General features: G+C 33.7%; 2 protein-coding genes across 2 annotated transcripts in view; one reads left to right on the top strand and one right to left on the bottom strand.

Annotated features, from left to right (window-relative positions):
• The window catches only part of ARMH3 (Armadillo-like helical domain-containing protein 3), a 91,785-nt gene extending 80,240 nt beyond the window's left edge, over positions 1-11,545 (bottom strand). The window contains exons 1-3 of the mRNA XM_051216251.1: positions 11,515-11,545; positions 587-1,096; positions 337-510 (exon numbers count right to left, since the gene is read on the bottom strand). Of these exons, the coding sequence (XP_051066821.1) occupies positions 337-510; positions 587-1,019 (607 nt within the window). The 5' untranslated portion in view covers positions 1,020-1,096; positions 11,515-11,545. The remainder of the gene's footprint in view (positions 1-336; positions 511-586; positions 1,097-11,514) is intronic.
• An 11,514-nt stretch (positions 11,546-23,059) lies between these two features.
• MS3_00007910 (uncharacterized protein) overlaps positions 23,060-25,770 on the top strand; it is a 73,638-nt gene continuing 70,927 nt past the window's right edge. The window contains exon 1 of the mRNA XM_051216250.1: positions 23,060-23,857. Within this exon, the coding sequence (XP_051066820.1) occupies positions 23,384-23,857 (474 nt within the window). The 5' untranslated portion in view covers positions 23,060-23,383. The remainder of the gene's footprint in view (positions 23,858-25,770) is intronic.

Raw genomic sequence — 25,770 nt, 5'->3', positions numbered from 1 at the left:
AAATTAAATCATATAATAGAATCACGTTATTCAGCTCAAATCTTCGCACTGAGATTTCAACTTTCAAAACACGATTGCATATTGGTGTAGAATTTAATGAAGGATAGGGAAATGAAAAACACTTATGGATTAGAAATTGAAGAGAAATTGCCCAGATGACGATATGAAGAAGAAATGCAAAACGTCAAGGTCACAAAACTAATTGACTAATAATCATGAGAAATCGTCATAACAGCTCATTACTAATTAGCAAGTAATTTATAATGTTGAAGAAATTATGTATATATATATAAAGAATTATATGGTAAGTATTCTGCTTGTAATACTGCAACTTACCAGCAACCGGTAGGATTGGATCGAATTTTGTACTCATAAATATATGCTTTGTACATCTTCTAGCCCATGTCTTATGTACATGTATGGCTTTCTTATAATAATTTTCTGGATGTGTATTAATATAACACAATATTCTTATTTTATTATACAGTTTTGTAGAATAGTCTGTATCTACTATTAATGAAAAGAGATAAGATTATTATAATATTAATATCAGAGTTTATTTACAATCCTGTAAAACTAGACTTACTGTGAATACTTGGCTTTGAATTAATAGCAGTTGTATTGAAATAAGGTGGGTTAGTAATAGTTATTGTATGCTCTCTGTTCTTTTGTTTACTCTGTGTATTTTTGTTGTCTAAATGGTTATATGTAGTTTGTGCATTAATGATTAGATATTTTTTATTATTATCATAATCATAATTTGTAGTAGCGGTACTACGACTAATACTACTACTACCATCCACAATATTTTTAACAATAAACTCGCTTAATTTATCGGATAAATAATTTTTTTTATTCTTATAATATTTATAGTACTCTTGATAATTGAACGTATTTCCAAAGAATACTTTAAAATTTAACAGTAATAACAAACCAGTTACAATGCCTAGTATCAGACAGCATACTCCTCGACATTTAGAATATGCCTGACGGGAATTTCGACAGTATGATCTCTTCATAGAATTAGACAAGTTAAAATGTGTATATGTTTGTATTTCTAACGTTTGTTTAATCGTTTCATCCAATCATATTGTAACTGAAAAAATTGAAATAAAGCAGAAAATATATTTTTTAATTTATTATATTTACTTAAGCACATAAATATTGGTACAAAGAGGCACCGAATACAAATGCACCACATAGATCACTTGATTTGTGTGTGGGCTGTGGTACTGCCCGGGTGCCCAGACTGAAGCAGGTGGTTTTCTTAGGAGGCCACACCTTGAGCCTTCGACCTAAAGGTCTGATCCACAAGGCACTGGAATAACGTCAGGAGATGCAGTCCCATGGTAGCCAGTGACCAATAATTGGTCAAATAGTGAATTGAAAATTTGATTAGTAAACTGTGGTGCTAAATTATACCTAAAACTAACAGAAAACACTAGTTCCAATCTGATGGTAACTGGCATACTTATGAGGTATAACCAAATTTAAAATTAAAGGGCTGCAAGTAAAGATATAAAAGTAGTATATATATATATATATATATATATATATATATATATATATATATATATATATATGATTAATTTCAGGTTCAATATAAATCTAAACATGACAAGTACAGTTCAAAAGGATCAAACGATATAGAATATATATATATATATATATATATATATATATATATATATATATATATATATATATATGACGATGTAAATAAGGCAGATTTGCCTCAACGTCTTTATATCTCTTATTACGAGCTCTGTTCTTGCCTGAACCAAAAGGATTAGACTTGCCAACATAATATGTCTTGATCTGATAAACGGTAACTTTTTTCAACCTACTTCTTTATCGGCCATCAATTCACTTTGAAACGAAACCGAGCAAAATCAGAAATAAATGTGATATTTTCACATTATTAATATTGTCTTACTTAAATATATTACGTTATCAAACCAAAAGGCAACTTACAATAACACTATCTTGTAATTCACCAACAAAGAGTAACTAAACATTTCCGTATAGCTTTGAACTAAAACTATACGAGTTCTAGTAGCCATTGTAAATTAGTCTTAAGTAAAACTACCAGTCTTCAACAACAAAAAATCACACAAATTATTTTGATAATCAGACAGGTTTAGAGAATGGACGTATGAACTATTGTTAAACCTTGAAATATTGAGAATTAATCAAATTGGTACATACTGTTAGGCCGTTGAAGTAGTCAACAAAAATCCTCAAACCGGGGAGAGCCTTGCAAGCTGATACTTATCAGTAAGACGCATCCTTAATACTAAGATGACTGATGCTTCCTCTGAAATTCAAACCTCAGTCACTCACTTTCACAATCACAGAGGTTACTAGTGACCTCTTCTGGTTGGGACTGAGCATTTTGGAAATTTAAATTAAAATGACATTTCGATGAATATTTATTTCTTGTGATCACAGAGTTTATTCACAATTATATCCCAAATCTGATTTTTTTTTCAGACAATTTGTTTTTGTGAAATAAATTAAAAATATTTGACTTCGAAAGAAATTGTTTAGATTATCGTCTAATCATAAGCATTCTTACTTATACTCACGTAGAAGATATTTATTTCATTATCTTATGAATGATTAACTAAATTTATATTTTAAACCTGGTGACATTTTAAACAACATTTACTAATATTTATTTTCCCATTGAACATAACATTAAAACAGGGATAGTGACCTTGTAAGGTGATAGTATTTCTTTTGCTATACATTTCATTGAAGTGCTTTTCAAGTTATTAATTCAATCTCAAGTACTCACTACTCAGTTATACATCATAGTACTTTGTAAAAATCTTTTAAATGTCTACACAAATATGTACTATTCATTCACCTTAAAAAATTGTTTAATATTTACTACAAAATCAAACTAATATCACGTATTTTGCCTATCTATAACAACAGATCAACATAAACCTTTAATTATATTCACTATCACCTGTTAACTTACGCAACACTGGTTTGCCGTTTTATCATCTGAGCTTTAAAGGTTAACTGGTAATACAGTTTAATGACATATTCTACGAAGTTTGCTAACATTTATTATTCTGTCTAGACTAATCAAAGATCAGTCAGTTTAGTTCTAGTATTTGAGAGCTGAGTAATTAATTCATTAAATATGACTAAAATGAAATTCAATTACAAGTTTTAAATTCAGTTAAAGCATATCGACTTCCCACAAGAAAAAGCTATCAGATAAAAAGAATCCTAATGTAGATTAATTAAATGCTTATATGTCATATTTACTAAGTAACATCATGGGGATTTCTGTGTAGTTATGAGTTATTATTTATTCCTCTTTTTCATGATGTGCTATGAATGTGAACATTTACTGTAAATAATATGAGAGCGATTATCTTTGTCCGTCATTATTTAAGAAGCATAAACCAAATGTCACTCAATACAAATATATTAAAAGAACCAAAAAATGTGAAAAAATGCCAACCAATAGTATACCTATTGACTAGGTGTTTGTGGAAATTTTAATAGAAATATTCAAGTTTTGTCTTCTAACTCAGTGATTATTAACTCTCAGCTGCAGTACTAATATATACAGTGACCTATTTGTATTTCCTTTTTCATTCTCCATCTATCGAGTTTCGTTAAATATTAAATTCAATGGTCAGACTTTATATCTGATATTGAACTGTGGTTATTGGTAATAATAACACCTTAATCCCATTGTTATATCCGCGTCGCTTCATTACTTATGCCTTAAAAAGTGGAACCACTACAATTCCAATGAGTTGAAGTAAGTTCCTAAAAGATTAGTACAAGTGAATATACGGTCGCTGAGTTACAAAAAACATCTCACACTGGATGTAATGCTAAATATAACTCATGTAAATTCAATACAAGGAATATCATAATTGATAAGAATCACACTGAAACTGTAATCAGTCTTATGTTGGTCAAGTTCTTACACTGAAACTTAAATGATAATCACCCTGAGCAGTCATTATACTAAATCAAAAGGGAATATAATTGCTACTGAACAAAGTTTCATACATGTCATATTAAAGGAAGTTCATATTGAATTGACCTGAGTTATCATCATATCCTGTCATATAACATATTTATTTATCAAAACGCAGAATCAGTTTCCATTATTACATGGAGTAGCAGACATTTAGAAACACAGAAACCAAGAATTATTGACTGATCAGAAACGAAAATATAGTCATGTTAAATACATTATAACATTAACTAACAACTTTTTGTTTCCACAATTATTTACGTATAAATCATTGGTAAACTAAATCATAATTTTAACTGGTTTTGATCTTTAGCTATAACCGAACATATTTTAAGCCATTTATGTACATAATTCTTAAAATCATATTGAAATAGCTGAAATAAATATAATAATATTGACGACAAAGCTGATTTTAACTTTAAAATGCAAACTCTAAAAGAAATTACCTCACACTTCTCTCCAACTGACCTTTAAAACATTGAAAAGTATCCTTATGTTAGCTGTTGAAATGGAATGTCTAGAATGTGTGCAAATAGAAAAGCTCTTGATTCAAGTGGCCATATATATAAAGAGTTATCTCCAATAAGCATACACACTCCACTTGATCTCAGAATCACTTATACATTGTTGTTACTAAATGTCAGAGAACATGGAGATACAATGAGGAACGAACACACGCAAACAGAGTCATCTAACAGCCATAGCTAGGAGAGCTGAAGTTCTTTCGGTATGGAAATGAAAACAGTGAAATGTCGGATATTTCGCATTTTACTGTTAGCCTGTAAGGCAATGACAATGGAGATGCTATAAATTTTTGTGTATCGCTTTGGTTTCAGTCACATAGAAGAAAGAAAATTTTGCATTCACTAATATGCAAGAAACTACTAAGATACGCAAACGTTTTAACTTCTGATAACTGTTCACCATATGAGAGGAACGTTGGCTCAGATTAATATATTAAGAGTATAATCAAAGCAAATGCAATGTTCACAAGCACTTGTTATCATATTATGAAGCACGATTCGAGTAATTTATAAGTCTTCTCACAGTAACACGATAACGTCTGTATACTCACTGTTGAAGAGTCTTTCACAAAGCAACACCTTCCTTAATCACTTCTTTCATAACCGATGAAGAACTGAGAAATTCTAAATACTTACCTAAATCTATTGCTTATTTAAAATGTTCGTGAAAACATTGGAAATCATTAGGAAAGTATTTTTTATAAACTCAAAAGAAAAGCTCATTTCAAAGGCAAACCTGTTATTTTTTAATAGAGAAAGCGGCTCTAAATTTGAATAATGATAATCCTCATGAGCATTTTGTATTTCTTTTAATTAGCCAATAATTTTTGTGAGCATTACTAAAATATATGTCACTTAACGCTTGTCTATTTGCTAACCAAATAATGTAAAGACTTAAGTCATGTGTGCGATGACATTTGATTAGTGATAAAGAAGACTATGATTATTTCAAGGTATATATAACTTTTCCTTAATTATTTAATGATAGAATAATCTGATGTTGTTATTTGTTGGGTTCTGAAGTCTCAACCTGTCTCATGCTTTACCTACTGAATTAGTTCTAGGTCAAGTGAGAATTAACATGAATTATACATTTCAGCCATAAAGCACATACGCATGTTACGATTCACTTTTTTCCTCAATTGTTCCTATACTTATCTTTAATCTCGTTCTTTCATTTAATTATGAAATAGGCCTAAAATCCAATTATCTGGTTAGGTAGCTTTCAATGCATACGAACTACAGTTCTCACCAATTGTATTTTCTTTTAAAACACATTTGTATGAACGAAGAATATTCTTTTCAATAATTTCTCATCAGGTTCTACAATTATAAATCTAAATTAATAATCCATAAAATTAGCCAGATTTAAGGCAGAGCACATCATTTAAAATTGTAATAGGTGAATCAAGAATTGTTGTTTGTCATATCAAATCAAATCAAACCCTTAATGTTGGGGCTGACTAATATGAAGTTGTTGACTGGAATCAGTTTATAAGTGAAATGAAATTGTGAGATAAATAATGATCAGAATAAATATGGTCACCATGGGGTGAGAGAGAAAATAATGGAATTAAAATCAGAAATTACGTAATACGTAGAATAATATGAATTAGGTCAGACATAGTAGATAGAGGTGGATGCTGAATAAATTTCTCAAAACGGTTATCAAGTGTAATAGTAAAAATGATAAAGATAATAATGGTGAAGATAATAATAATAATGATAATAATAATAATAATAGTAATAATAATAATAATAATAATAGTAATAATAACAATAATAATAAGTTTGGGCCATAAAATGAACATTAATCAGATTACGTCACCATGTTATAAAATTAATTATTAAATAGTTGGCCCCAAAGTTGGCCAGGGTAAAAGGAGTGGCTGAAAATACTTCTTTTGGATGCAAAGCTCTGGCTTTTTGATCCAAATAGCAATTGCTTCAGCCGTCTGTAGGATTAGCAGTCTGACGGAACTAGGTAGACTGCTGTTAACACAATAGATTATTGCAAAAGATTGCTCCATGTTATCTGTATGTCCTGTTTGAACTAGATGATCTAAGATGGAGCTGTTAACAGTTTTGACTACACCTTTGCTTAACCACACGGGGAGGTACTCACGAGCTCGAATGTATAGATTCCTAAAACACCTGCTAATATAACTTGCTCCACAGAAGCAGTTGAATTGATAGATACACAAGGAGGTGGCTAGTCTAGGTAATTTATCTTTCAACCTCGAAGTGATTATTGGTCGTGTGGAGAACATTAGTTTTACATTATTCGGATGAATATGTAGAATAGTATCAAGGAATACTACGTTTATCATCAAGTCAATTTAATTAATTAACTATCTCCTCTCAACATTGCCTATGAAACATATGCTTATCATGGATAAGATTATTTTTATTAATTTCACAATGATTAAAGCAACTAGAGGGTATCGGGAATGAACTTCAATGAACATTGAAACCTATTGTTTACATCTGTTTATCTCGTTAGTATAAACCAATTTTTAATTAAATAGCTCGTGTATAATTTAAAACAACACTTGTAATTGAACAGCATTGTCAGGCTTTATTCTGATTTAAAATAGAAAACCAATATCGTTTGCTAATAATGTATTAATCTAATATACACCATGAGAATTTTCATATTTCAAACGTACAGATTAGATATGAATTCAATAAAAAGAAACTAAGGTTCTTTAAAATCTATACTGACTAAGTATTAACTGTATAAGTAATTAATATCATTTTTATTCAATTTACATTAAACAATATTATTATTTAATTAAAAGTAATTTTAATAAATAAAACTATTTCAATAAACCAATAAGAAGTGATATAGAGGAAAGCAAAAAAACAAAAGAGGCAAAATTAAAGAATCTTGTGGTATATTCAAAATTTCTTGTCAAAAAAAATTTATAAATAAAGAATAGAAATTTTGCTGCATTCTTTCTTTTCTCCTTGAGTATTATCTCATTCCCGTGAACATGAAAGCATAATAATAATTATTATTATTATTTGTACTTTAACACATGATTCAAGATAAATATAACAATAGTATTCAAAAGATATTAGGATAACTAACATAGTGAACATACATTTCATTAGAAGAGAAACTTAGATGTGGAAAATTTTATAAAGAAAAACCATTTATTTTATAATTATAAGGTTATTTTTATATGTTATATTCATATTGAATTGTACTTTTGTCCACTTTTTTTTAATACCATATGTGAATAAAACCAATGGAAGGGAACACAATAAAAAGTAATGCTACAAAAAAAATGGTCTACTTTTTTCTTTAATTTTCAAAATGTTATGAATAATAATTAAAGATGTCAGAGTTATAATGTACTTGCTTAAACCAAGTGCCCAATGAAGACGAGTGGTATATTCGCTCTATCTTTTATTCAATAATGCTGCAAATCATTCATTATAAATTTGATTAGTGTATTCAAACTTTCAAACGTTTAGGCTACTTATATTTTTAGTTGCGTAAATATTGCAGGACCTTTTGTTTTACACTAGATTATATTAATTATTGGTTTTTTAAGACCATCTAACGTATTCATGTTTAGAAAATATCTCAAAGCTACGTACGACCGAGTTAAATCAAAACATTAATAGAGTGTAGTAAATTCTCCTGTTTTGCTGGTCTCGACAGAAATAAGAACCTATCATTCTAAAACTTATATATTAGATATATCAAGGAATGAAATAAAATTTCATAAGAGCTCAGTCAACCGTAAGCATTTTTTCGAAAAGGATGAATGATACATAGCAACTGTTGCAAACGATATTTTAGTTTTTGTTTGAACATTCACTGGTTTAAGAGATAAAAAGAAAGGATTTCTTGAAGAATCGTAATAAATTAAATTAATAATCCTATTTTTAAAGTGACTAAATAAATAGTAATATATAAAAAGATGACTGAAATTGGAAAATTTTTATAATCGCCGAGTTATTAGTCAAGTTTACGGTTATAATGATGACATTTGGTCATACCAAAACAATTTTAGTTTAATCCAACACTTGGCGACAATAGTTTACGGAAAGACAAACGTTATTTATACTGATATCATTAAATGTTTTTGATTTATTCATTGTTCCACCGAAAAATGTTGAGTATGACCTTATTTTATATGACATTTTCTAGTCAAATTTAATTACCTCGTTATAATAGAGTTTTTACAATAACAAAATAGATAAACCAAGGGTCAATCGATTTAACTTTTAGTATTCTCAAATTTAGCTATCAAAACACTGTTATTTGGAAGAAAATTAAAAACTTTATTACCCTATTCAGGTTGAAATAAGAAAGTAAGCAATGGTTTTGAATGCGGTATATGATACAGAAATTTCTGTATCTCCCTAATAAGCACTCTAGCAGCTACAAATGGGTCGAGACTCATGGAGAGGAGAATAAAAGCTGAGGTAGTATATCGTGATTACGAATAGAGGCTGAAATAATATACGAAGCGCCTACCATTTTATGCAAAACCATGCATAATTTACGAGATCGAACTAACAACTAGATCTCAACCTCTCTAGAAATTAACTTGAACTTACATTCAGCGCTAATAACATATATAGTGTCACTGAGTAATATAAAAGGAAGATACTACTCAAAAGTAATACACTAAGACCTTTATAATAACCGACTAAAAACTTGTTAATCAATAGCAGACTACATACAGAGATTGAAACAGGAATCCTGTGATTTTGTTTATTTCAGGTGTATCACCGGTTTTCTGTAGAAAGTAATTGGCAGACAGTAACTGAGAGATTTAATATCAGCTGATCTATTCACACAAGATTTGATCTTTGTAGGTTGTATGGTAAAACTGCTACTGCACACAGATGATACCGTATAAAACAAGTCGGTTGATTGGTTTATACAATTCTCGAATATGCCTGATATATATTTTATCTCTCTTTCAAGTCACTTTAGAAAAATGGCTTATTAGAATCCCGAGAGTTTTGATATTTAAAATACCTATTCGCACTAAGACGTTGGAGAGAAACTAGAGTAAACCTGCAAATCCTCAAATGGATAGAACCTTAGAGAGGTCGGATTATTCGGATAATTCAGCTGCCCATATTTTTTGCATGGTTAAGAAGGAAATATATGCGTTATGAAAGGTGACCTGTCGATCGCTTGATAGAAATGGTTTGGAAAACTACTTTGCAAGTAACGTTTGTTAAACTTTTTATGTTCCACATCTTATCGGCCGAAGATGGTAACGTCAAAATCAAGCAACATGGTTATCGAAAATTCTATGATTGTAAGGTTTACCTGTATGAAGATTAGAGATATTATATATTCTCTAGTCGTGTTGAAACGAACTGAACATTAAAACAACTTTTGTACAAAATTGTATTTCTTCAGGTTACGTTAACAAACTGTTTCTTTGATCTTCGGGACGAAAGCCTCTAAACTGTCTTAGATATACATATCCTGATCACGCGTTTTGAGCTGTACTCGTATACGTATATAAACAAATATATGTATTGCTAAGGTCATAGTTTTGATGTATATGTTATAGTGCCAATGATTCTAAAAAACTATTAGGAATGAATTATGGGGATTATTTCAGCCAGACAATAAGAATTTGATTTCAATGAAGGTTATATTCAAATATACATTGCATATCTACATATAAAACTACCTACGTCTATAGCAAGGGTAGTCAGAAGCTCTTTTTAGCACGCGGTATAGGACTCAAATACCGTAAACAGAGAGGCTTTGAGGTATGTATAGTCATGATCAACGTTATTTTAATTCAGTACTACGTTTACAGTAAGCCTCACTGTAAGGGCCCTGTAACTTGAACAATTTAGGGACAAAATGCTAGGTAAGTCATAAATATTACCACTTCAAACGACCGTAAAGAAAGATAATGTAGTCAAATACACTCTTCACAGCTTCTGTATTGTTTAAATAAATTGACTATAAACGTCGAAGCGGTATTGGTATTTTAAGTTTGGTATCTCAACTGATTGCAAATTTAGAACTCCTCCCGACACATGGTAATTTATTGCTGAATCGTTAACAACCTTTAAAAGTTCTTGCATTCTTCTGTCATTAAACCTGATGTATTTTTGTGCACTTCAGTTTTTAAATATTTTCCTTCGCTATCATGAAGTCTCTCACAAAATCTGAAATGAATCAGAGAACTTTCGATTTTTCAGTTTGGCGGTAGTTTGCTTAAGTCACAAACAGCCAATTTCAACTTATTCTGTGTCTACAATGAAATTTTGTCATCATGATATAGCGAATTTATTGTCAGCATTATCCTTGAATTTATTCAAAGAAGGTGATGTACAGTTACAGAAGCATGAAATGAATAAATAGAGCGAAATACATATTTCTTCTCAAAGTAGTCTCCCTTTTCATGAAAGGAGCTCAAAGTACTTGTCTTAAATCATAAAACCAAAGTTTCAATGGGAGAGTGATTTTTAAATTTTTCCAATTCTAACCTTAACTTTTTAAAAAACCATTCATCATCTACGCGTCTATGGTCTCGCACACAAGTGTTACGACTGTTTAAAAGTTTGTGTTATGGTGAACGCGAGGTCAAACTTAAGAAACATTTGGCGCAAGAGCATAAAAATGGGCAAAGACTGCTCAAATGAAAACAACAGGTAGATAATTTTGCGTAAATTCAAAGATATTTAAAACCTACGGCCATAATAAGCATATATACCACTTTTCCCGCTGACGAAAGAAATGAAAAAAGCTTCTTGGCGTCTTGTCACTTTATTTTCCTCATGCTCATTTTTACACCTTATTGGCTAGCTTGGATACAATGCTCGTTTCTCTCTGACAAACACTGATTTCTGACTTTAACAATATCGTTTAAAACATGCAAATAAATTCTCTCTTGTTACTGTTTAGAAAATAACCCACAAAGACGACCATATATTAATGAGTAATGTAGATACGAAACAACAAACGAAACGTACATGATAACACATCTTAATTACAAATTGTCTAATTTGCAAATTGACTAATCCCATTGAAACATTAAAACAACATATGCGAGTTTCGACGGTCGTATATCTCATTATTACAATTTATCAACTATTGATCATTACGTTCTGAAATATTTAAATGGACTTTTTAATGACTGTGATAATTAAATCGTTTTCGTATGTCTTAGGCTGAAAAACTCCGAACATATTGTCTCTGATGATAGTAAATGAATCCGCGGACTTTTATTCAGTGTGTCTAGTGACGTTTGATCACCATATCTATCTGACGACAAAAGAATTCGTCTTTTTTTCATGCGACAGAAGTGTGGAGATGGGCATGACAAATTTCAATTTGCAAATAGTCTCTGGTAATATTTGCATTTATTTTGCTAATTTTTACAGTCTGTAAATTTACCACAAAATGATTGTACACGTCGTTTAAGTGTATGAACTTGAACACACTTTCTTCCATCGTGTTACACGCATAGCATGACCCGAAGGTCACTGAAAGTACTGGACTACCGTTTTATCCAGCCACAATGCAACTGCTAAAACTAAAACTGCTACCAAAATCCTTAGTTGTTATTTATTTACTCTAAGTTGTAGTTAATCTGGGATAGTATCATTGCATACATCCGAATATATACTATTGACATCCCGCTGCCCGTCTGAATATCTGGGCTACTTGTTTCTTTCATCTAAATGTTTCAACAAGTTGTCCTTTTTATTTGTTTCAATACATCATTATATCTGTTAATCGTGTTCTACCAAAAGTATATGGTAAGCTTGGAAAGATTAAGCTTTTATATAAATTCAGGATTAAACACTGTAATCTCTTAGTCACTTAATTCGCTTTTTTAATTTGCGACCTCTGACTACCAAGATAAAGGAAAAGCCTTAACATTCATGACACGCTGACGTATCTGACTTTTGTGCAGTGGATGGATTTCCATTTTAAAAAAAACTAAGGGCCAACATTTCGTTATTCCACTGCCTGTGACGCTCAGAACGGCTAAATCAAGATGATCCGCATAAGATACGAAGATATCAAACTAAGACTGATCAAAATACAGTCAATATTAATAATAACGAGACAAGATCCTTTCTAAATGTCACATATTCATGGCAAGTTTTATCAAACACTATATATTATAACCATTTCTGTGGCCGAAAGATTTATGATTATTGTTGTGTTTATTTTATGAGTCAAGGTGTGAAACTGAATTATATCATTTATGATTGTGCGTTTTCATCATCACGAACAGCTTTCTTAAAATTGCACAGCTAAAGTTGTGTTTAAATCTTGTTTACTCAAGTAGTATCTTATCTTTTATAATTCGTCTTTATTTGAACTTGGCCAAGTTTATGATTCCATGAACATCGTGTTATCCTTCACACGAAATGCATTATTATCTGTAATCAATGGTTTGTATATTGATCGTATAATGAAGCTCCTTTCAAAGTCTCTTCTGAGCGTGCAAGGAAATCAAGCAGCGAAATGCCGCTCGACAATTCAAGAAAAACTTTATCATCTCGGAAATGGCAAGAAAGCTATTTTCATGTCTGCAGTTTATATAACTGCTGACTTTATTTCTCCAGAATCGCAGGTAGCTAGGCAAATTATATAAATGGTCTCACAAAAGTCATTTTAAACAGCATTGACCTCAGTAAGATTCATATTTTAAGAAGGGAAACACATCAGAAACAGGCGGAGTTTTTGCTGAATAATTGCATTTTCCAGTTCATTCACTTAGCATTCATTCGCTATTTCAACGGTACCCACTCAAGAGGTGCTGCTTGTAATGAGTGCACTCAGCATTCTCACAGTGAAGACCATTGTCAGAAAATGCTTCCATCGTCGACAACAATGACGTACAAACTAATAGATATACAAAGGCTGGCCGAGAAATGTCCCCTGTGATTGTGGTATTTCGATTCATTGATAGTCAGGCACTGGTTTATAATATACTTTTTCTTAAAGCCTTCACTCCTAGTATACCATAAGTGGGCCGTTTACTTGCTGGGGTTCATGGAATTTATTGCATCATAACATTTCAAATGTTGCACATTTTTACATTTAAAAAACAGGACCAAAGATTAGGGACTGGTACTGTCATCGTTTATTCTAGAGAACGGGGATTCTTAGTAGTCCCATAAAAGATTTATAACCTGCATTATCGAGAACCTTATAAGGTTGTCGCTTTAGTAACAGAGACTTTTGTTTTAAGTAAGGCACAGTTAACTAACAGTAACCACTCACGTAATTCAGTGATCCGTGCAATAAGATCTGTTTGACGGTCTTTGATATGTATCGTAATCAACCAACAGGCTAATATCAAACTAGTAAATCTCAACAAGGAGAGTACTCTGGCTTGAACTGAAAACACTTCAGAGCGAATAAATAAAAGTCGTTTAACACTATCAATCCACATTCAACTCAGGAAGACTGTTCAGCCTCTTGACGGCGACAAAATATTACCCCTAAATATCCCACATCCATGTTTGGCTTGTGATAGAGTTTCATTGATGATGATTTAATTATGAAGCTTTCATTGTTCTTCTAAACATCATCAACACAAACTTCAGGTAAAAGCGCAGTATTCGAATTTCTCCACATATAACTAACAACTTGTCTTGTCAGCTTCCATCTTCGTTGGTTACAGTTGGCATTTAACCTGTCATTTTCTGCTTCTTCGTTTTGATTCTATCGCCTCTGGACCTGATTCTTGGTCTTGTACTTGTCCGTGACTTTCACGACTGGTTTGTAAATTAGGTCGATTTCAATCTGTTTATTGATTACTAAATAAACTGAGTTCCAAGCTCCCGAGAATGCCTTCTACCTAAGGCTTCAACACCCTTCAGTCAAATATGTGTTCACAGTTGTTCACATGCACTAATATAAGTAAGCATATGTCATGGTGTCTATGCAGACCATTCTGGCAAGGACATTCACTTTGTCTGATGCGGTGGTTTCCTCTCTTGGAACAGTTTATTTTGTAGATGATATTCAGGTTTTTTCTATGGTCATTTCGTCCTTTGGTTTATGACAGACTGATTGAAGCGATTTTACTGGTTTTTGGCTGGAACTATTCCAGACGGCTCCAATACACTCGGTGCAATTTTTGAACTGTTTTTTATGCAAGGTAGAATGATCCGTTTATTCGTTCTGTTATTGACTTTGTTTTGGTTAGTGAGTCAGGTTTATACTTGGTGAAGTCGCATGGTTTGCCGTTCTTTAGAAGGGTAGAACCATGTCGGATTTAGTACACTTGCCTATGTAGAATCTAAATTAAGGTTTGGAATAAATAATAACTGTCTAGGTAGTTTAGATACGTGCTATTGCCCAGTTGAAGCCAGAACAATCTGATTGGGTTAATGACGGCTACAAATTTCATCATAAATATAAATGTACATCATTACCTAAACAAGTATTACCACCAAGTTATTCAGCTAATCATTTTTCAATCAATAAGCAATCTAAATTACAATAAATAAATTTTATCCTATCCTTTCTGGGCAGATCGCGTACAGATTTATCGGAAAGATAATATTTGGTCGCTTTATAACAGAGCGTTTCCAATTCTGCAAAAGTTCTTCAATTTACAATCGAAAATGAATAATTCCATTCAATGCAAGCAACACAATCAAAGGAGGGACAAATCAATATGGATGCCGCAAAGACTAAAAACAACATGAGTGCAGTTCAGGATGAAACATGGAAACTCAATGAAGGCGTAAGAAAATAAAAACTATAATAAAATACAAATCTTACCATCTCAAATGGGATAAAAAAACCAACAAAATATACAACTGAAGGAATAAACAGGAATAAATTACAGGCGTACAAATGGAAGGATTTTCACACACAAAACCCTCAAAATGAATCTTGCAGTCTACGCTACTAAAATAATAGATCTGTTCTACATTTGTCTTCATGTGACTACCCAGTCCGTCAGACATTATGTGGAAGTCACATCACCGTGTACACTGACTCATCTCACCGTAACAGTACGTGGTTTCTTCTACGGGCTTTTGAAGATTACATTTAGGCTGAGAATAAAATAGTATATCCAACACGAAAGCAAAAGACTAAATAAAGTGACCACATTAAGATTGCCAAGCCGTAGCATGACAATTAAGTGTTCCCTCAAGCACCATTCTTTAGGTGTTAAATGTAAATCTTCTCAGTTATCTCATTTTTGTCTTAAAGGATAGTGTAATTGATAAACAATAACAGTAACTGTCATCACATAGTCCCATGTGTTCTTCCGCGCTCTAAGTGTGTTGCAGGGTGTTCTTTCCCTCTTGAACATAGTCTGTGAGCACTTGGTTTCTTGACTTTGTAACAGACTAGGTTGATTAGTCAAAAGTTGACCTCAAACACCTAATTATATGTTAAAACAATACAGCCTAAGTACTCATTCACTTTCTTATTTCGTATAGGCATTATATTTCCTATTATCATATATTGAATGTTGAAAATCCTTGTGTGTTTGAACAATCTAAATAAAGATTGATTGAATACTAATCTGACTTCTTCTGTCGATGGAACGAAGGTTACCTAAAGGCATTAAAAACTCCTAGGTTATTACTACGTTAGATGAGAATCGGATCTATATGAGTTGTCTTCCGACAAACTTCAGTATCCAGTTTGCCTGTGTCGGTTTTAAGGATCAATGGTTTCAACAGTTAAATTTTTTTACTCCCTTCACTTTGTGAGTATCTTCATCAGAGACTTTGTTGATCAGACTTTAGGTGGTTTCCGGTTAGTCTCTGTTGATGATGACGACTGTATCTTACACATGATGAATTAACGTTTTTTGATCACCGGAAAAAATTAAGGCCTCATTCTCTGGATCACTGCCTCCCAAATGACTCGTGATATTAGTGATGACATATATGCTTCTCTCGTCTATTTAATTTTTGAATCGCAAATATGTTGTTGAGCATAAATGGGTGAGTTCTAGTAAATCTTGACTTTCAAGAATCACGCTCTTTGGAAAATTTGTGCCGTTGGGGGTGAACGGATAGTGTTTTCTTTCCTGAGCTTGATTTCATTAATGTTAATAAAGCTGTTACTTCGATGGATGTCATCATTGCGTTGCTAGCGGTTTGGATTTTCCCTCCAAAGAATTGTGCGGGAGATCTATTGATGTAACTGCATGAATTTATTAAACGTTTCGTGATATTTCTCGCGATTAACTTTGTGCGGGAATCCCAGAGAATGATGACGGTAAACTTGAAGGGATTTTTGGTTGTTGTTGTTGTAGTTTCTACATATCGAAGGGTTGAGAGGGCACTGATCTAATAGCTTTCATTCCCCATATTTGTCCTGCATTGATAATGTTTTTTAAAGTCGTTGATAATCTTTGAACTTTTTTGAGTACTCCAAACATAATCACTTATAGGTAGTGAGTTTCGTGCATTCCGCTAGCTAATTCGAGAAAGGCGTGCTGAGAGTGGTATTCAAATAACTACAGGCTATCTTTTGAAAGTCATTTTCACTGTGTTTTGGATCCATCCGTTTGATTCTAGCTTTAAACATATTCGTTTAGAATTTCGACTTTGGACATTTTGGTTGCGCTTTACTTTGTTTCCAGTTTACTTTACACAGGACGATATCACAAGTTGGGGTAAGCGGTAGTTAGTCATATGTAATCCCTATATTAAGCACACCCGACCATGATAGACAATACTGTATAGTTTAAATATTCCATAACAAAGTAAAACTCACCAGTCTGTTAAAAGAAATGTATTCTTTGCATATTACTATATTGTTATTACTTTATCGAATGACCGAAATTCAAGTATATGGACTGAATGTAAAAGGCGATCCAACTAACCGAGGTTCATTTCATTATGCTAAACCGATGCCTTCTTTGCTTTGGTTCATGAAGCCTCACAAGGTAACTTATTGTCAATGATTACATCATGACACAAACCCTGCATTTAATCTGTGCTGTACTAAAATTTTGATGACAAATATGATCTAAAAGTGCAAAACATCTCAAAAATGTCGTTCACATAGTTAAAGGTTTCTTTGGTAAAATATGGGTAATAAACTTTCCATTCTTGCGTTTTGTAAATTGTTGATGACAAGTCTTCAATAATAGATTGTGAACTACCCATCATGAAATTTGGGCCGTCTACCCTGGGTCTATTGAATTTAAGAATTCTTCGAAGACAAATTTCCTTACTGATCACTTCAAACTCTTCCAACGAAATGCTTGATAACTTGCTAACTACGGAAATGAAGTGCAGGAAATCACGCATGACTCCAAATCCTCCTCATCCTCGTGTGTAGGGTGTGGCAAGCCCATTTGGCTGCTGTATCATTTATCTAGTCATTGTAACTCGGACTCAATTCACTATGTTAATTTCGGTGTGTATGATCGAATGTATGTCTGTACATTAACTCTTAAGCTATTTTCCTATTGGTTTCAATGTGCAGATAATCGATAATCTATCCACACCCGATTAACTCTCAAATATATATGGATTTTTAACAGACTCACTTACTCTCTCTGTTTCATCGTGTGCTTGCTCACCGTACGCTTGTGAATTATTATTATTCATTAACAATAAACTATCTCTATAACTGATGTTCAGGCTTCTCAATAATCTCGAGTAAATTCGCAATTCTACTAGGAGATTAAGCCTACCTAAAACACTCAGTAACGGGATATTATTATTTGGAGTCAGATATTGAGGACATTACCCACAACAAGGGAAGAAATTTTAAGACCTTTAAAACAAACGTCAGTTCTAATGCCACTGCAAAATTCAGAGATCCTGCAAAGAAGTACACTAGATTACAGACATTCAGATTCTTATTTAAGCTATGACGGATGTGACGTCTGCACGACGTGATGATTCCTTCGTAATGGACTCCCTATTTATTACGAATTACACGTACAATATGTTTGTTTCTGCTTATTTAGTTCTGTTTGGCCTGGATTGCACTATTTCAGGAGTTCCTAGTTAGTATACTATTTCAAATACTCCCAACTATTATGTATAATTAAACAAGTCCCTAGTGAAAGGTGATGTGACGATTAGGAGTATCTGAATTATTGCACGAACTAGGAATCCCAGAAACGGCGAAATTTAACCAATAAGTAGTAAATGAGCACGAACAGATGCTTTATATTTAGAATTCAAAAACAGGCAGACCTCAATTACAAAGGAATCGTTAGTTCATACAAACACTCCATCCACCACAGCTTAAATGAAAATCTAAATTGCTTCAATCAATCGTACATCTTTTCCTTAGTTTTATCATGTATCCATCCGAGTGTACATTGGATGTAGACTGTGTGACCTAGAATATACTCATTAATACTAGACTTAGCGACTGAAATTGTAACGGAGTAAACGGGGTCCCGGAATCGTGTAAAACCGACACATTGATTGTATACTAAAACCGCTGTTATCTATAATTTGAACAGTCGATATTACAAAACTATCCTTCCCCACGATATAATGTTGGATCTTCATATCGTCAAGTTATGAATAATGTAGTTTTCATTAAAGCATATTTCTCATAATGATTAGAGGATCAATTAGGAGTCACTTCATGTTAGTATAAACAACATTTGGCATGAAATCACATGAATTATAATTAAAAGCGAGCTCATTTGAACTCATGCTTCGGAATGAATATGTTTCCTACTGGAAACAAATGCATGATGACGACAAATAAGATTTGACAAGACATCAGGATTTTGTTCTTCTGAAATATTTTCCTCAAATTTGTTAAAAATGTCATTGAAGAAAAACTGATCATCAGAAAAACCAGCAGCAATTGAAATTGCATCAGAGTTTCGATCATGACTCGATTCATTCAACATATTATCCTTAGATTGGTAAAACATTCCAACGGAAATATGTAAGTTGTTAGAACAAACCATGTCTGGTACAATAACATGAGATAAGTTGATTAACTAGAAGCTTTTGTCGCACAATGCTTCTGAGTTTCATTTAATTTTCGAGTGCTATTTGACTCTATACTGTTTCTTGAAGTCGTGGATAAAAATAAATTATCATTAGAAACACTCTACTTAATACGATAGGAATTACAAAGTTAAACATTATTTGCTGCAAACAGAGCTGTTATTTACGAACTGCTTATATGTGTCCAATTTTACCACATTTAAAACGTTTAATATTGCGAAATACACATAAATTACAGGAGTGAAATTTGTCAAAAGACAAACATTTACGAAACTTGTGGTCATCTTCGTGGCCTGCTTCGCAATTACTCAGTGAATTTTTATCTGCATTACATGGAGTACAAACTGGGTTGGGATGGCGTTGTAATGATGTCCTGACGAATCATTTTGTGATATTTTCCTCTTTCACCATATTTAGAATGTTTACACTTTACATGGTCTACCAGTGGTTCTTTGAGAGTTGTATAAGGGAGTGAAGTAGGCCAAAGTTTTTAGTAGGTTGTAGGTTTTTTTATTAATGTAAGGAAATGAGCCACAATATTAACATCCTCAACATCTTCATTAGTCACAGCCCAGATTTAAAACTTTTTCAAGTAATCCTCAAAAGCATCTAAATTTGAACATATGTCTAACTCTTCCATCACGGGCTTCATCGCGACGTCAACATGATGATTAGAAGTATTTGAATTATTGTACGCACTAGGAATCCAAGAAACAACGTAATCTAACTAAAAAGTAATAGACGATCACGAAAGGATGTATTGTATTTAGGAATAAAAATCAGGCAGACATCAAGTACAAAAGAATCGTTATTTCACTTAAACACTACAGATAACGTTTAAGACGTGGAGAATAATTCTAGCTATAACAAGACTGTCAAATATAACGCTTTGGACAGTTCTTCGAAACATTCATTCTGTAACAGCTTATGCCTGGCAACACCGCCTATGTGATGGTTCAACAATATACTGGCTGTGATCTCAAAACACTTATGACTGAATGATAGCGAACCATAAATATCTTTGGTGACTGTGCTCTATACTTCATGAATTAGAACAGAGTAAACCACTGTTCAGTACACTCATTCGTTTATTTGGAGAGATGTCACACGTCACATGTGCTGAAAGTTGGTGATGGTCAACTGAGCCCTCTGATTTCGCGCCAACATGTTGTCAGATATAAATTAACCAGGATTGATAGGACTTACATAATGTTTCAAGAGGTTTTAGGTCCAACTATTTCACTTCACTTATTCAGGTGTTGATGAAGCTACTTTTCGCAACGAAGGGGAGAAAGTGACCTCCAAAACATCCTTGGATTGCCACCTAAGGCCATAAGAAACTCATACATAAGTCAGACTTTCATGACGCAGGACTGTACCGTCAGGGCAACCAAACTCAACGAGCAACATTTATCTATGTACGTGGGATGAGAATATTATCTTTAAAATAATGTCAAAGTGAAATCAAACAGAAATGTGGAAATCGGATAGCTCAATGGACACCAGCTCTTCTAATAATCATTTGCTTGATGAGTCGGAATGGTTGTCATTTGTTACTCGCTGCCACTCACTTATCCACTTCAGTTGACTTGACGATAACGAAGTAACGAAAGTTACGTAGATTGTGACATTCACAATTGATTGATCACTGGGTGGTGATCAGTGCCATGCGTGTCTAATCCTTAATAGTACGGATCGAATGCTATCGATCAGGTTGCAATGTGGCCACCAGTCTAAGTGGCTCGACACTGCAGGCACTATATATTGACCTTCAGATGGTGGTTGGAGGTAGTCATCAGGAAACCGTGGACCCGGGTTTCGTGCTACTTGGCACTCGTCAGCAAGGTGTACCTGTAATCTTGAGGGAACTGGTGCTCCCTGGCGGGTTTGACCTCGCGCCGATAAAAAGAAGAGGAAATATTCCTGCATTGTGGGAGAGATCACTGCTTCATCATTGGTGGAGGACGAATTTGGTAAGGCTCAAGTATTCTCAAACTACGTTAGCAACGTATATACCATAGAAACACCCTTCCCGTTAGTCCATACAAATCCTTCCTCACAAACCCTGGTCAGTGTGACCATTAAAGTACTCGATGTCCTTGGTCTGCTAAATAAGCTTGACATTGGCAAATCCACGGGCCTGATGAACTGAATCCTAGCTTACTTAAGAAATTAGTTAACTTCGTTGCGAACCCTTTAAGTATATGCTTTAATCTACTCGTAACCCATAGTCGTTTACCAAAAGACTGGATGAATGCCACAGTAAGTTCTGTCTTCAAAACAGGTACGAAACATAAACCTGAGAACTACCGACCCGTTAACCTAACTAGTGTGGTTGTTAAAATCTTCGGAAATATTATTCGGAAGAAGCTATTTAAGTACCTCGATGAAAACCGGATCCTTTCGGATAAGCAGCATGGTTTTAGAATAGGTTACTCCTGTCGCTCGTGAAAGTTGGTGCGCTCTTAAGGACCAAAAGTTACCTGTAGACGTAGCTTTTGACAAAGTTTCCCACAACCGGCTGTTATGTAAGTTAAAAAATGCCGGGGTTGGACGCAATCTATTGGTGTGGATCAGACTTCCCAGTTGTGCGCCAACAAAAGTACGGGTGAACTCAAAGCCGTCTAGCGGGGAAACTGTACTTGGTGCTCTAGCGTATAGCTTTCGGGTCAGTGTTATTCCTCTTGTATGTAAATGACCTACTATCATCATCGGTTTCGCTATATACTGACGATTTCAAGATATGGAGAGCGATAGGAAGTAAGGGTGATAGCTTAGAACTCCAAAACGACCTGGAGAAATTATCTGAATAGTCTCAAACCTGACAGTTGCCGATAAATACTTCCAAGTGTATTGTGATGGATATCGGTGATCAAGGTTCAGATACATACACGATGAATAACACTGAGCTACCTGTTGTCCAGACACACACTGACTTAGGAGTCATCGTTAGCCAAGACTTAAAGACTACCGCACGCTGTCGTGCAATAGTCACCAAAGGTTTTAGAACTTTACGTAGGGCCTTTAGTCATGTCGACGCTAAAACGTTTTTGACCTTGTATACAGTGTTTGTGAGTCCTAACCTTGACTACTGCAAACAAGCAGCTGCCTTCTGTTTAAAAAAGGACAGTGAGCTTTTGGAAAAGGTTCAGAGAACAACAACTACGCTGATTCCCGAAGCTCACGTATGATGTTCGACTCGCCAAGCTAAACATATTCTAATTGTCATATCGAAGAACTAGAGGCGACTTGATTACAGTTTTCAAATTGCCTAGTGATAAATTTTCATTTGATATGCCCTCATTTTTCTTACCTTCCAAAGCAGAGAATTTACGAGGACACTAAAAAAGTTCACAGGCCCAGGACAAATTACTTGTCAGCTGAATATCAACATTCCCATCGAATCATCGACGAGTGGAATTCACTACCTCAGCACGTGGATGAGGCTCCATTCGTCGACTCTTTCAAAAGAAAGTTGGATCAACTGAGAGACCACCATTGCGAGGACTAACACAGGCCATCAAGTCTCCTGCCCTTTCTAAACTGAAACTAGAATCAATGGTGAATAATATATCTGTAACGTTTCCATTAAAAACAACCAAACGAAATAACAATAAGATTGAAAAAAACAATAAGTGAAGCACTTCTTTCGGCCTAAAAACAATTTATGTCTTTTCTGTACACATGATTAAGAACAGGTGTCACAGATTATGAGTGGGAAGATCAAACGACTGGGTTGCTTTTCAGTTTTGCGTACCAATATCTTCCATTTCTGGAATTAAGATCACCAACGATATTTTGTAATGGATTAGCTTAATGACACGTGTAGTTTTGTTCATATCATATTTTTATGAGAAGCTAGAGTAAAAACGCTATTTGTAAATGGGAGTTCCTTTTTAAGTCCGTAATGCTAAAAAGCTGTGGGACCGTTGATAAAGTAGACCAGGAAGAATGTGAAGAGGAAGGAAGTGGCACCGTGGAAAACGTTGAGAATAAAGCAGAGGAATCGTTTGTCGGTACTAGTCCTATAAGTGCTCATAACTCAGTGAGCTACAATCCTCCAAAAAACGGTTTGATCGCTTCTGCATTAGAAATACCTAACTCTGTGTGCCTGTCATTTGAACATGTAGATCCTATGCTCCAAAGCAATTCCCCTCCTTGTTCGATCAAAAATACAATTCCTCAAGATGAGAAACATTCAGGGTTATTCACAAATATCAAAAATGACTTATCCACTGATCATGGATTAGAATTTAATAAAAGTGAAAACCAGGAGCAATGTGACAAACTGATGGATTTACCAAATGGTCCCAAGCAATACAATGAAGTCCTTATTGATGGATTTGCTATTTTATCTTTTAAAACAATGGATGATATGCTGGTAAGTTTCATTTCGTGAACCATCTTACTTGCTATGTAGTTATTTTATTCAGAGTGTAATCACAAATGCCTTTACAATTTTGTTAAGTTGCCCCTGATGATTCCTAGGTTTACAGAATTTTATGTTCATTTTAAACTTTCGAGTGCAGGGTTGTATCTGATTTCATTTACAAGGGTTATATTTTGTAAGAAAGTGATTGGTTAGCTTCTATGAAGCTCAGTAATAACGAAAAAAAGTGATACATCGGTTTAGTAAGAACTGGTTTCGTTCTTAAATTGCTTTATATCTGAAAAACGAAACTACAATACATACATATGCACTCACCATGTTTCCGTTTAAGGTAGAGTTATGTGGTTTGTTTGATGTATTTTCTCCTCACTGGTTCGAAAAACTATAAAAATTATCAGTATGCGTAGTCTTCGTTTCTTAATATGCAGAATTCCATTGGGTTTTGGAAAGTGTGTACAGCGATGGGTTTTGTATTCCCATTTCCGTGACTTCAATTTTCTCCATTTTTTCGCATACACATGGATCACTTTAAACAATTACATAGCGCATAGCTTTATGCAATTCAGATGGTATAATTTTGAGAAGTTTAAGATATTTCAGCGAGACAACTTTCTAGACGATATCGTTTTCTTAAGTTGTATATTCGTGTTTATAGGTAATTTCTACGTATAGTAGTCTGTAGTGAAATACAAGGGTTTTACAAAATTATTAAAGATGGTCAAACTTATTCGAGTAGAAGTCAATAGAAATGAAGTGGTGTTGCATAATATAGTAAATATTATCAAAAATTTCATGTACTGGGTATGATCATTTACAAATGGAGGTGTGTTACTTCAATGCAATTAAATTTTTCAAGTATTGAGTAAGAAAGGTTGCATCATTTTTTATGGTTAGCGTTTTTTAGCGCGCTAGTTTTCTACATGATGGGGTCGCTAACTCCATGCTCAACCCTCCTCTTTTGTCCGGGCTTGGGACCGGCAATAGCCCCGGAGGGGCTCCAAGTGGAGTTTTGCATCATTTTGCAGTAATAAAAAATCACCAAGAGCCTACTTTGTGTAATAGTTTCGAAAGCTGTGAGAAGCAATGCATACAACAAAACCTAAATATAACCGTTTGATTTATAAAGAAGGTGGAATTCAAAGGTATGTTAAGACCATGGTAGAATAAAGGACTGAACGTAACTCTTCTGTACACAGAGCTTAGATTTGAGATGGTGGATTGCCATAGCCTTGGCTGTGTGTGAATTCCCCATCCAAATCCTTTCTGCATCAATTATTTTTATTTTGCGAGTGATTTTGAACGAAGATTAATGCAGTGGGGTGTGGCCAGAACTGACCATGTGTTCAGGAACTGTGCTGTCGATCGATTTGTATGTTATAGTTTGGTTTGATAAACACGCTATTAAGACTTGGTCTCTTGGGTGTTATGGTAACTAACACTATCCCTCCAATTTCTCGCCACAGAAAGCAAACTAGTTTAGTGTATTTATCACCTCACTTGATATATTAATTAAAACTTAATGAGCAGTTTTTTATTTGCCTTGGTTGGTGTTTGATCTGGTTTATAAGGTAGGATTAAAATTTTACTAGAATCAAAGATTTTATTATGGTTTCTTAAACCATAAAATCCATGTACTTTCATCTGACTATTACTTGAAGTAAACCAAACGTTGAAAAAAGTACACAGGACTTATGATTAGTTGGGTTTATGACAGTCACTTATTCACCATCAATCCAAAGAGTTCTAAGACGTATATTCGTTAACCGCTTTTGTCTTAGGAGCATTATGTGGAATAGTATTTAACTTCATCAGTCAGGTAGTTTTATGGTGTTTGTACGTACAGTTTGAATCATTGTGGAATGTTCTGGAGCATGACAGCTCATAAGTAACTCACATGGGATGAA

This window comes from Schistosoma haematobium, chromosome 4 (assembly GCF_000699445.3).
Source record: "Schistosoma haematobium chromosome 4, whole genome shotgun sequence".
Classification (NCBI taxonomy): Eukaryota; Metazoa; Platyhelminthes; class Trematoda; order Strigeidida; family Schistosomatidae; genus Schistosoma; species Schistosoma haematobium.
The sequence above is the reverse complement of the archived record's forward strand: the minus strand, read 5'-3'. Positions and strand labels throughout refer to the sequence as shown.